Here is a 12,945-nt window from a genome sequence, read left to right as displayed (position 1 = left end):
ACTTTCTAATTATTTCTGTAAGAAGAATCTATAATTGACCCATACACTGTATTTTAGCTATTGCAACAAGTTTGTAATTAAATTTTAATAGCAATTATTTTTTAGACATAATTAGAAAAGTAATTAAGTACAACTTCAAAAAAGTAACTAATTACCAATTACACAATTGTAGTAACCTAACACTGAAAATTACATATATTAAACAAAGAAACTATCAACTATTAACAATCTCAGTAGAGATCATGCATGACTATGTGCATGTATTTGTACATTTATTTTACATAGGTTGCAATATCTAGGACATGCACACATAAGTACAATTTTAATTCATAAAAAAGCACCCTGCTGTACTGTAAACATATGCAAGTTTGTTTCTGTTCATACATCATTAAATGTAACCAGAAACTGATGCTCCAGACCATCCTGAACTCTTCTCGAGAGTGTACTAAAGCTGTGAATTACACATTTTGTAAATAAGGCCTAAGTTGTTGCTCTGACTGCTAAAAATGGGCTAAAATCTACTTTAATGTTTTACACAAGATAAATAGTCACCAACACCTTGGATGTGGGTGAGCAAATAGCACATTTATCATAATCCTGGGATTGTAGGAATATTGCTGGCCTCAAGAAAAATAGTTTGTTACTCATTTTCTCAAAGGTCCCTTTAATTAACATCACCTGTCAACTAAAAAATAAAATATGTATTTTTCATTCTTAGGTAAATAATATTACCATTTTCAGTCCACAACCAAGTATCGTAACCTGATTCTAGTATGACTCAGGTGTAGACGTATGCCGATATTCAATACTCCAATATATCATGATAATAGACATGCACAATATTGATACTATAAATAACTATTTATCATTATATTAGAGTGCCTTCAAAAATATTTGCATCATAATTACACTGGTTCATAAAAATCCCAAATGCTTGGACACTTCATTGGTTAGCTTATCAGTTTAGCTTAAACATACTCAGTTGTTAATCTGGCCTACTACATGCTGATATATTGATAGGAAATTGACTATTTAAAGAGTTTTGTATGTTAACAATGTGCAATAAGGCACCAATAGTTTAAATATATACTGTATACATGTCCCAACCTCTCTTCATGTTTCAGTTGAGATTACTTCAAACATCGAATAATAAGAAAGCACATTTCAAAGCACTTCACAGGACCTTTAAAATAACCTTTTTTGCAGCTTAGGTCCATATTGGGATAATACCTTACAACAAAATCTGTATTACAGACAGCTTTTTTGTTGGTGTGGTTACTGCATGTTGCCTTTGTAGGGCAGTATTGTCACTGTGATGAATAAAAAAGACTGAGGCTATTCAGAAACCTAAAATTTCCATAGAATATTTTTTTCTTTTGGATCAAAAACAATCATGCCTGAAACAACACTTTCACCTGTATGATGTTCAGTTGACATTTATTTGCACTATGCAAGATATGAACTGCCACTGACTGGAAATGGAGTCAGCAATAAAAGTGACAGTAAATCTGAATGTTGACAAAAAGATGTCAATGTTAAATGCTGACAGAATTACAATAGACCATTTTGAGGGATGTAAACAAAAACAGTGGTCCCAACATATTTCCTGTTTTACATTTTTATTTCTTTAGCTTCCAAGAATACAAAAAAAGCCACATATTGATCAATTTTATGACCGCTGTTTTAACATGAAGTTATGATTGACTTGCCTCTTTCCACAGCAATGAAATAGGTTGATAAGCAGGAAATGTTCATGGGCCACTGGCATCACCACATTGAAATTGTCTATAGTGTATTCTGTCTTAAAACATGGTCTAAACAGATGGGTAAGTTTCAATAGTGGTGAATGAAAACTAAAATATCTATAACTATAATAGATGTGTTAATAGATGTTAATAATGATGAAAATAAACCACAGTCATTTACTGTTTTACATTTCAAAGAATTAAAATCAATTCAGATTCTGAACCAGGGATTTCTGAGATAAGGATACTAGTATTAGGTAGGCCGTAATCTGAACATGTCAGTCTTAAATGCAACAAAACAGCTATTTAAGGTCATGAATTGACTATTATTTCAACCACAAATAAATTACTAATGTAAATTCAATGAAAGTACTAATCATTTCTTACAAATAGCAGTGAAACTGTAAAATGTCAGTATTAACCCAATGGACATTATATGTTGTGCCCAAAATTGTATTCAGATGGAACTGAAATTCTTCAACATCTTCAACTTGGGTTCCTTACCAGCCACAGTAGTGGTGAGTGGAAGCGCTGCCTCTGCGGTGTGGTATGGGTGAACCGCGATCTGAGTCATGGACGGCACTGGAACACCAGGGAAAGTGACAGCAGTAGCTGCCAAAGGAGGATGTGGGCCAGTGGCCACAGAGAACGGGTACTGAGCACCAATGAAGGCAGGGTGCATTCCCTGAGAAGAGAAACAGGCGCTTTTTAAACCTGGTTGATACGCCTTCCTTAACTCATACACCTGCCATTGAAAAACGAAAAGCCACAAAATTAAATTAAACCAAGGGCACAGTTGTAAAGATAATTATACACATAATCTAGAATAACTCTGCATCCATTTACATTCTGCCAGAAATGTCACACTAAGCATCGCTGACTGCCAAGTAAATGTCTACGTTAATGTATAAATTTAGCATTTATCACCTTCAGTTAAGTGCAGGCCAACAATATTACACCCTGAATAAAAATTCTATGCACAGGTAATTACAGCCTATGAATTATATAAAAGAGCTCATACTTGTGGGTAGGCCGCCCCAGACACAGGGAAGACAGCAGGACGGGGGACGTGTTGAAGCGGGTGGCCTAGGTACTGTGGGGTGCAGACGGTGGGCAGATGTGTTTGGATGGTAGTGTAGGGATGCAGGCCTTGCGTGTGCGCCATGGCGGAGCCTGGCAGCGCATGAGATTGGTAGATGGTGGAGCCGACAGAAATGACAGGTACTACGGCGGCTGCGGTCACTGTTGTAGTTACAGCAGAGACACCTGATGAATCCAAAGCTCCGGTATTATCCAGAATACCACAGCCTCCTTCCGGTGGTGTTCTCCCAGCTCCACCATTGGCCCCGCAGCGTCCGGAACCTTCTCGCTGGGATGCCGAACCACCGCCAACGGTTTGTTCATAAAGCCAATACCACTGATGAGCCACCTCGAATAGGACCTCTGGATAAACACCACCTCCTTTTGCAGCCTCCTCAACGGCCATGCATGCTTTCTCCAGCATTACATTGTCCTGAAAAGCAACAAGCAGATGATTTCGATAAACATAAAAATCTGATTACAGTCAAACAGAATGCATGTGAGCTTTGCTGGATGGTACCTGCTCCTTGCACTGCACCAGGGCTCTCTGAATCTCATTGGGGTTCAAGGCATGAGCATGAGGCAGGCAGCTCAAGGCCAGCTCTGCCGCAGCTCGCACCATGTTAGGATCACGTGCACGCGACGCACGATCTGCCAATGATGCTACCTCTGGAGGAGTAAGGTGCCCGTCCCAGCATTCCACCAGGATGTTGAGAGCAGCACTCCCAATCTCCATAGCCTGGCCTGTGGAAACAAAACAGAAGAACTTAAATATGAAATTGTATTTATATACAGTATATGTCCCTGTGATTTATTTGATCTTTTCATCAATCTAAATTTATCCATATAAATCAATCAAAATGTAAAATCCATCCACATATAGCCACCAATAAATATCTAGCTACCCATCTGCCTATTAGCATATATGCAGTCATGTCTATTTACATCTATCAGCATGCATTCATGTCTATGCACAAACTCCGATTCATACATCTTTATCTACCCACATTTAGATTTCCATCCATTCATTCCCAGACCCACGTCCATCAAAAAAACATCTAATAACTCATCCACATCCATCCATTTAATCATCCATAATAATCCACCATCCATCTAATGTCTAACCATTTTGGAATTAAACATTTATAAGATCTATATTATAAAGCAATTAGGGGTGTATTGGATTACGGTTGATCAGTGATTCATACAGATCACAACCCATGGTTCGGAACACAGGTGACCCATAGATTAAAACTTTTTTTTTTTTTTACTTGTATTAATCCTAAATTAGTACCGATTGCAGAGAGATCGTCTCTCGTGTCATTCAAATCACATGTATGAAAGCATTTATTCTTTCCTGTAAAATATAGAGATGACGGAAGAAGTTGTGGTGGGTTTTCAGGATGTGGTGGGTTTCATTAAAGGTGTTTTCTATCACTAGTTGTTTGGCCTGCATTACTGAATTTAATTTAAACAATTAAATTCAGTGTAAATGCATTAACATCAATTATAAATGATGGTGATTTGCATATGTTTATTAATGCTTTAAATCGCTGCATTTAAATCTGTGTTTGAAAAACACAAAAACCAAGAAAGAGATTGAGTATTTAGTTTACAAACAGTCAAATAACACAGAAGTACTGAGACAACAGTTAATAGTTTAGACAAAACCACTGATGTTTATACAGGATATATGCAGGAATCCCAAAGGTAATTTCACTAGCTTTTTAAGACTTTTAAAGACCTGTATATTTTAGGACCTCATCGCCACTTCAAGTTCAAATCAGTATCAAACTTTTAACTTAATAAACAGTTGTTAATAAACAGTTGTAGTTAAACATATCAATGGAGCACAACCATGCAACAGAACTCAGATAAGCTCGAAAGAATCAAAGCTTGAAATAATAAAATAAGCGGCTGTTTTTAGCAACAGGCTTCAGCCACTGTTTAAACTCGTTTATCTCCAACCAGGAGTACACAAACGTACATTTTCCCATTTTGCCGTCTGTTTCGCTACATGTGGAGAGGGACACATCACCTTCCCACGTTTGTTGCAAATTACGTGACATGACCTGGATGATCCTCAGCCTGTACCAATCACGTGGATCGAGCATGCCGTTGTTAATATTAAAAGGAAAATAAATATATTTAGGCTTTTTTGGAGTCACTTTATACACTTTGGACAATGCTTTAACAAAATTTAAGACCTTGTAAAAACGTGATTAAGACTTTAATACATTTTAGGTGCCTCAATTTTCTCATATTTGATTAATCAACTTTTAATACTTTAAGACCCCGCGGACACCCTGTTATAGTAAAGATTAAAATAACTGTCATATGCTCAAAAACGAAAGTTGTAGGCAGCAATTACGCTATTTAACCAATAGATGGTGACAACCAGCCATCAAACATAAGCCACTGAATAATTCTTCAAAAAGTACACATTTTGCATGAAGTTTAATAAGTATAATTGAATAAGTGAATAACTGAATCATTTATTGATAATGAGACTAAAAATAAATATGGGTAGTACAAATTATAATGTTAGATTTATACATTTAGCGTCATCAGCAACAGGGAATTTTTTTTTCAGTATTAAATATTTTACTAGAGGCAACGCAGTGGCGCAGTAGGTAGTGGTGTCGCCTCACAGAAAGAAGGTCGCTGGGTCGCTGGTTCGAGCCTCGGCTCAGTCAGTTGGTGTTTCTGTGTGGAGTGTACATGTTCTCCCTGCATTCGCGTTGGTTTCCTCCAAGTGCTCAGATTTCCCCACAGTCCAAAGACATGCGGTACAGGTGAATTGGGTAGGCTAAATTGTTCGTAGTGTATGAGTGTGTGTGTGTGTGTGTGTGAATGAGTGTGCGTGGATCTCCCCCAGAGATGGGTTGCGACTGGAAGGGCATCCACTGCGTAAAAACGTGCTGGATAAGTGGGCGGTTCATTCCGCTGTGGCGACCCCAAATTAAAAAAAGGGACTAAGCCGAAAAGAAAATGAATGAATGAATAAATATTTTACTACTTTTTTTTTCAGTTGATTATTTTTACTTTATTTTTTAATAAAATTACAGTCTCTAAGTTCTGTTTGGTAAAACCAAAAGTTTTTTGCAGTACTGTTCTTGTAATAAATAAAAAGCAAATTACATTTGTCATCTCCTATTTTTGGCTCCGATCCATGACTAAAAAACCATAACGTTATCCGAACTGTGAGATTTGTGATCCATTACACCACTAATAGCAATAGTTTAGAACCGAAAAATATATATATACATGGTGTTTTACATTTTGAGGTAAACATGACAATCTACAAAAGATCATAACAGGAAGCCTAGGTGTAAGACATTAACCCTTTGTCTTTATGCACTTCCAGACTGTCAGACTGTGCCTTTGCCCCTATGAATTTCAGGACAATACTGCCAGGCTGATTAGCAGCAGCTATGCATTTTAATTAGTACTGACGCAAAGGAGATCAAGACAAGGGAGGTACCAGAGCCAAGCTGACTCCTGTACTTCATTTGCAGGCTTTGTTTAGATTTGTCTACACCTGTAACACAACTCCCTAATAAACCAAAAAATACAGTGCAACACTGCACTAAACAGACTTCTTAAAGACTGTAGCAACAGTGTGTTCTCAATGAAAAATCCTTTTAAAAGAGTCTCCTGTCTTCGCTTCTAAATTCACAACCCCATCATCCATCAATCCATGCATCAACTACCCATATCCATCCATCCTTCCATATTCAAACAACCATCCAGACATCAATCCTACCATATTCATCCATCCATCCATCATCTACACCCATATTTATCTATACAATCTACCAATCCATCATCCTTCGCATCTATCAATCATAAGCCATAACTAACGATGCATCTGTCCATAAATCAAGCATTCATCTTTTAACCATCTACCCATCATCAAACTATCTCTTACCATCAATCTATTTCTAACCCTGGAATAGTACTATAGTACTTTTTTTAATCACTGCAGAGCAATCGTTTCTCACCTGTAATCCAGGATACGTGTGAGGAATACGTTCTTGATAGCCAATTAGGAGACACAAAATTATGCAGGCCAAGGGCATACAGGCCGATCTCAAAGGCACACAGATGTAGGTTGCGGTGTGGCCCCTGGTGGCCTCCACTGGCAGAGGGCTGAGTGAAAATAGAGGTGGAGCTGTTTCCACCAGCTTTAATCAGCACAGTCTTGGCCAGCTCAAAGTAAAAATGGGCAGCTGCCTCAGACGGCTGGTTGGGTACGTGTGGAGCATGGCATTCGGGCCGACGACCTTTATACCTAAAAAAACAGAGATAATGCGTGTCATAACCTGCAAAGAAACTAATTCAGGGAATATGTTCTGGAAATAAATATGCTAACAATTGTTGTTGACATAATGGAGCACGGTACAAACAGGCTTGTCTCACCTGCTGGTGTCAGTACTCTTTGCTCTGGCTCCTCCTCCAGCTCTGCGTGAGCCGCTGGATGATGAAGAGCCTAGTGAATCAGAGGAAGAGCTGCTAATGCTGTCGCTGTCCTGACCTCTCCCCCAGGAAGTAGCGGTCCAACCTCCTCGAATAGGTCGTCGGCTGAGAGTAGGAGAGCTGTCTGAGGTGGTCTCTGGAGCACTGCTGTCTATGCTTGCCATACCTTAAAAACAAGAAACAAATATCTAGATGCAGTCCAGTGTTGGGAGGTATATGAAGTTTAATCAATCAATCAATCAATCAACCTATCTATCTATCTATCTATCTATCTATCTATCTATCTATCTATCTATCTATCTATCTATCTATCTATCTATCTATCTATCTATCTATCTATCTATCTATCTATCTATCTATCTATCTATCTATCTATCTATCTATCTATCTATCTATCTATCTATCTATCTATCTATCTATCTATCTATCTATCTATCTATCTATCTATCTATCTATCTATCTATCTATCTATCTATCTATCTATCTATCTATCTATCTATCTATCTATCTATCTATCTATCTATCTATCTATCTATCTATCTATCTATCTATCTATCTATCTATCTATCTATCTATCTATCTATCTATCTATCTATCTATCTATCTATCTATCTATCTATCTATCTATCTATCTATCTATCTATCTATCTATCTATCTATCTATCTATCTATCTATCTATCTATCTATCTATCTATCTATCTATCTATCTATCTATCTATCTATCTATCTATCTATCTATCTATCTATCTATCTATCTATCTATCTATCTATCTATCTATCTATCTATCTATCTATCTATCTATCGGTCAATCAATTTGTGAATCCATTAATGTCTGTCTGTCTATCTATCCAACAATCAATGAATATGTCTGTCTATCAATCTATCCAACAATCTATCCATCTATCCGTCCGTCCGTCCTTCCATCCATCCATCAATCTACCCATCTATTCATCAATCTACCCATCCATCCACCCATCTCTCATTCATCCATCCATCTCCCATCCATCCATCCATCCATCCATCCATCCATCCATCCATCAAAATCAATCCATCCATCAATCTATCCATCCATCTCCCATCCATCCATCCATCCATCAAAATCAATCCATCCATCAATCTATAGATACCACTTGACCATTCCTTACTCTCTCTGCACATGAACCAATTTTTTTCTTTAATGTAAAGTAATTCTTCATGTTAAAGGATATTTGTTTGATCTAAAATTGTATACAGTATTATGCCATTGAACTGTTGTATGAACACAATACCGCACAAGTAGCAATGCAATATGGCTGTAAATCAGCACTGCTATGATTTACTGTGGCCTCACTTGTGCACCACAGCATTACTGATAAACAGCTGTATTGCAGTGCTGCTTTTGAGATGCTGCTCTAGTATGTCATTTACCAATTATTATAATGTGCTGATTTCTTGTTAAATTATTATTTATTGTTTAATAAATTAATTGCATAATGAAATAAATAACATTTAAAATAAAAAATAAAAAAATCTAAAAAAATGTTTATATATGTTGTGGGATAAACTGGAATCAAAGCTGTCTGCCTAAATGCCATGCATCGGTACTAAATTTAATTGTTTTTTTCTTGGAAAAATTTCCAAATGTAGCAATATATTAAGTAACCATATACAAAAGTAAAAGAGTGAATTCTACTCTCTCTTACCAGTGTGTTTCTTTTTCTGCCGCACAGGTGACCCCCAGCAGCGGGTGCCATATGCCCCACGGCCCCCCAGTGCCAGACGACTAGGCACAGTGCCCTCAGGTTTGAACGGTGCAGCTTCACTCTGCTGATCACAGGAGGTCGACTGCGCACCTTCTGCTAAATCAAAAGTACGAGTAAGGAAATAAGAATTTAATCTTGCCCACTACAATCTTCATAAAGACACAGTATTTCTCTCTGAAACAGAGTTGTCTACCCATAACAGTTTGGTGGATATTGCTCACCTTGATCTCTGTTGTCAGAGATACTCTCTCCTGAGGCTGTGCTCTGAACACCTCCAGCTAAACCTCCCTGCTGGCCCGCAGCTCCCCCGCTGGTCATGCCCTGCACAGCAGTTGATGTTGCTGTAGGGGTGTGCTTCGACACTCCCCCAGTGGCTCCGCTGGCACCGTGGGTGGCGTGCTTGGAAGGGCTCTTCTGGCTGCTGGTGGCCGGTTTGCTAGAGTAAAACGAGCTCAGAGTCTGCGGCTTATGGGTCTGGCTCTCACGGTCAAGCAGCTTGTCCAGAATCTACACAAGAATCAAATGAGGCAATAATTTAAGCATGGTATCATGGCTTGTGTTTCAACGAAGCAGCAACATCCCACTCTCCCTCATGAAGATAAAACGGAAGTAACTGAAAACGCAATTCATTTACACCAGAACAAAAAGTGTTTATGGCATGGTTCGAAAAACTATTTTGGTGTACAAGCTAATATTCCCCTTTCATGACTACTGTGAGGGGGGTGAAATTTTTTTTTTATAACTCATCCGTTTCACTTTTATCAAGTTATGTTATGTTAAGTCTGCATAATTAAAGTCGTGGCCACTTGAGTGACAGCTAGGTCTCGCTGGTTGCCATTTGGTCACTTCATCTGATTCTGGCTGATTAGCATATACACCATATTTTTGTTTTGTTTCATGTAGGTTTACACAGTCAATTGCCTTTCGGAATTATTTGCAACAATTATCAAATAATATGGCATGCTATGTGCACAATAATATGGCATTGTGCTCATAAACCATTCACGTGGCTTCCATTTTGCAGGCTAGTGAAATTATATACTTGTATACCATAACTATAAACATATACTTTTTATTTAAGATCTTTTATCATTTATAGTTTTATTTTACTTTAATGCACTCCAGAATATGCCAGATTGATTAGCTGTAGGCTATAGAACAGTAATGTGAAACGCTGTCATACAGTATTATGCCTGGATTTCATTAATAGCTTTGCATTTACTAATATAGACTATATTTTAAGCATTTGGGAGTAATTTGTATTGACCTCCTGTAAAAAAAAAATGCCATAATACACAATGTATTACAACAGTGTTTTTAGAGGACTAAACTCTTTATTGATATAGTACACAGCAGGTAACGAAGTATTAAGTGTTTCTTCCCCAAAAAAGGCCTGTCTAAGCAAAATGCTAGTAGGTGTCTGTAGCTCTGCTTACACTCCACCTTTGCCCTTTTTTGGTAATCCCCGGTCGGGGCAATGACGCACGAATGAAATGGTGATGGTTGGCCATGCCTACTTGTAGCTTTATTTGCGCTCTTCAGAAATTGGACCTACATTCTTTTACAGTCTATGGTTTTATCACAATAAAATTTGATTGGATAGATATATTAGGGGAAGCACATTTATATTAATTATGTACACTACTTTTCAAACTTTAGGGTATACATTTAATACTTTAAGTTCCCCATTTTTAAGTTTAGGTTGATGACAAACGTTTTTTTCTTGATCACAAAATCATCATATTAGAAATCTTTCTGAAAGATTGCTTGCAATGACTTGCTACAATAGAAAAAATGCATCCTTAAGCATAACTTATTTAATTAATTCAACCATAAACTTTTACATTTACAGTATAACTTCAACATCACAACTAGATAGAAATCGAAGAAAAAAAAAATGGGTATAGTAACCAACCCAATAATATATTAACACAACTTTGCATTAATACTTGCAAATAAGGTCCATCAACTGTAAAAATATCCCACACATCCTACAAGATCTGTTTTTACTCCACCAAACTTTTTTATTTCAATTAAAGTTCATTAGTTTTGCGGCCAGTTTATGAATAAAACTGCATGTATATTTGCATGGTTATGTATATGCACAGATGCTTATTTGTATATGCGCTTAAATGTGGTGTCTTAAGTTTTATGCACAAGAGCAACTTTTGTTGCTATATTATTATTATTATTTTAATAAAGTAAATGCAGCCTTGGTAAGCAAAAACAACGTCAACAAAAAGCAGACCTCAAAAGTTTCATACTATAGTGTGCATTTCAGTTTGTTATTCATATTTCTGAAGACTTTATGCAATTTAAACGTACAATAAATAAATCACTTTAAGAAATCTTGCCTTTTTAAGCTTGCTTTGGTCATCTTTATAGGTAATCATCAGGGCTAAAGCCAGGTCTCCTTTCTCTCTCCTTGTGCCTTCACATAACAGAGGATGTTCTGCCTCGCTGACTGTTGTCTTCATACCTGAAAAAAGAACAGACGATTGAAAAACAGACAAAGAAAATTTCTTCCATAACAGACATTAATAATGCTTGGTTTTGTGTTTTTTTCCACATAAATCAACTCTTACCAAGTGCTGCTACAGCTGCCTCAAAACCCAGCTCCTCGTCACCAGGCATTTCATTGTTTCGGTTCCGGCTTGGAGGCCGAGAACCCGTGGGAGAGACCACTGCAAAAGGCAAGTGGAAAAAAAACAAATATGAAAAACGAGCAGTGGGATACTGGGGCTTAAAGAGCATTTTTTAAAATGGTGAAATAAAAGGTGGATGTGTGACTTACCAGGGGTGCAGAGCACATCAAATATGAAGCTTGCCAGCATGAGGGGAAGAACAGGCCGATAGTCGCAGAAGTTTCCATCACGGAGCTGTTCTGCTCGGTCTCGTATGGAAGTCATTTCTACAATACCCAGAGGAATCTTCTTCAGCAGAGCCACTACCTCTGACTCCTGATATGCAAGCTTCACCTAACACAAAACAACAGTACATCAGTATTTCTTGGATTACACACACAAAATTCACCATCATTTTGTGAAATGACAAAGACGTAACAGAACATTTGTTAAAATTTGGAAGCCTTTTTTTATGTTAAAACTCTCCAGCTGGATCTAGGCTGATCACCTTTGCAAGCTATTGACAATAATAATACATCAGTTTGTAATCTTTTATTACTCAAATTGTATAATTGAGATTGTTGCATAAATATAGACATCTGCCCCACATTTAGCTGTGTAATTGTTTTTTGTTATTTTATGATTATTTTCATTTATTTTTTTATTTTTTTATAAGGGTTGTTTGATATGTTTGTGAAATGTAAAAACGTTAAATAAATCATAAATAAAAAGGAAGTTTTACCATCAAAATATGTTTACTTTGCAGTTGTGTCCATTTCATAGTGTAAATCATGAGTAGCCATTCCAGCTTTATTGGCTATTATACATGTTACGTTGGCTATTATACATGGCAGATATAAAATAAAATCATAAATACTATCCAATAAAAACAAACACTTTATAAAATGATTAAGATCAAAATAAATACCACTTTATAAAAAGTAAATTTTAAATGTCAATTTTTTTCTTAAAAAGTTTGTCTGAAAAAAACAAAATCAGAGTCTCAAATTTGGGCAATATATAAAATGTGATTTTCAAACTATTTACAACTCAAGTACTGACATTTTGTAAATTATAAATAATAGAAACGTGTTCAAGCACTATACTTATCTACAGGGTACATTAACTGCTAAAGATCTAAGGTTTTTCCAGTACATACAAGAAAACATTCATGACCTAATGCTTCATGTAATGTCTACTAATTTACTACAGCATATCATAAAACCTATTAAAACATATTTAGTTTAAATTTATTTTTATATTGATGTAAAAT

General features: G+C 36.7%; 1 protein-coding gene across 16 annotated transcripts in view; it reads right to left on the bottom strand.

Moving 5' to 3' along the window:
• The window catches only part of zswim8 (zinc finger, SWIM-type containing 8), a 59,124-nt gene that overhangs the window by 12,153 nt on the left and 34,026 nt on the right, over positions 1–12,945 (bottom strand). For 4 of the 16 annotated variants that reach the window (XR_012388384.1, XR_012388383.1, XR_011017509.2 and 1 more), the window contains exons 13-22: positions 11,843–12,026; positions 11,634–11,732; positions 11,403–11,527; positions 9,270–9,555; positions 8,989–9,144; positions 7,248–7,470; positions 6,830–7,119; positions 3,346–3,569; positions 2,767–3,258; positions 2,250–2,490 (exon numbers count right to left, since the gene is read on the bottom strand). Coding sequence is in view for 4 of the 16 variants with exons in the window: in XM_005156725.6 (XP_005156782.2) it covers positions 2,250–2,490; positions 2,767–3,258; positions 3,346–3,569; positions 6,830–7,119; positions 7,248–7,470; positions 8,989–9,144; positions 9,270–9,555; positions 11,403–11,527; positions 11,634–11,732; positions 11,843–12,026 (2,320 nt within the window). In the remaining 12 variants the exon portion in view is untranslated. 16 annotated transcript variants of the gene reach the window in all.

Source organism: Danio rerio, chromosome 13 (genome assembly GCF_049306965.1).
Source record: "Danio rerio strain Tuebingen ecotype United States chromosome 13, GRCz12tu, whole genome shotgun sequence".
Lineage (NCBI taxonomy): Eukaryota > Metazoa > Chordata > Actinopteri > Cypriniformes > Danionidae > Danio > Danio rerio.
Note: the sequence above shows the minus strand (reverse complement) of the source record. Positions and strands in the feature narration are given on the sequence as shown.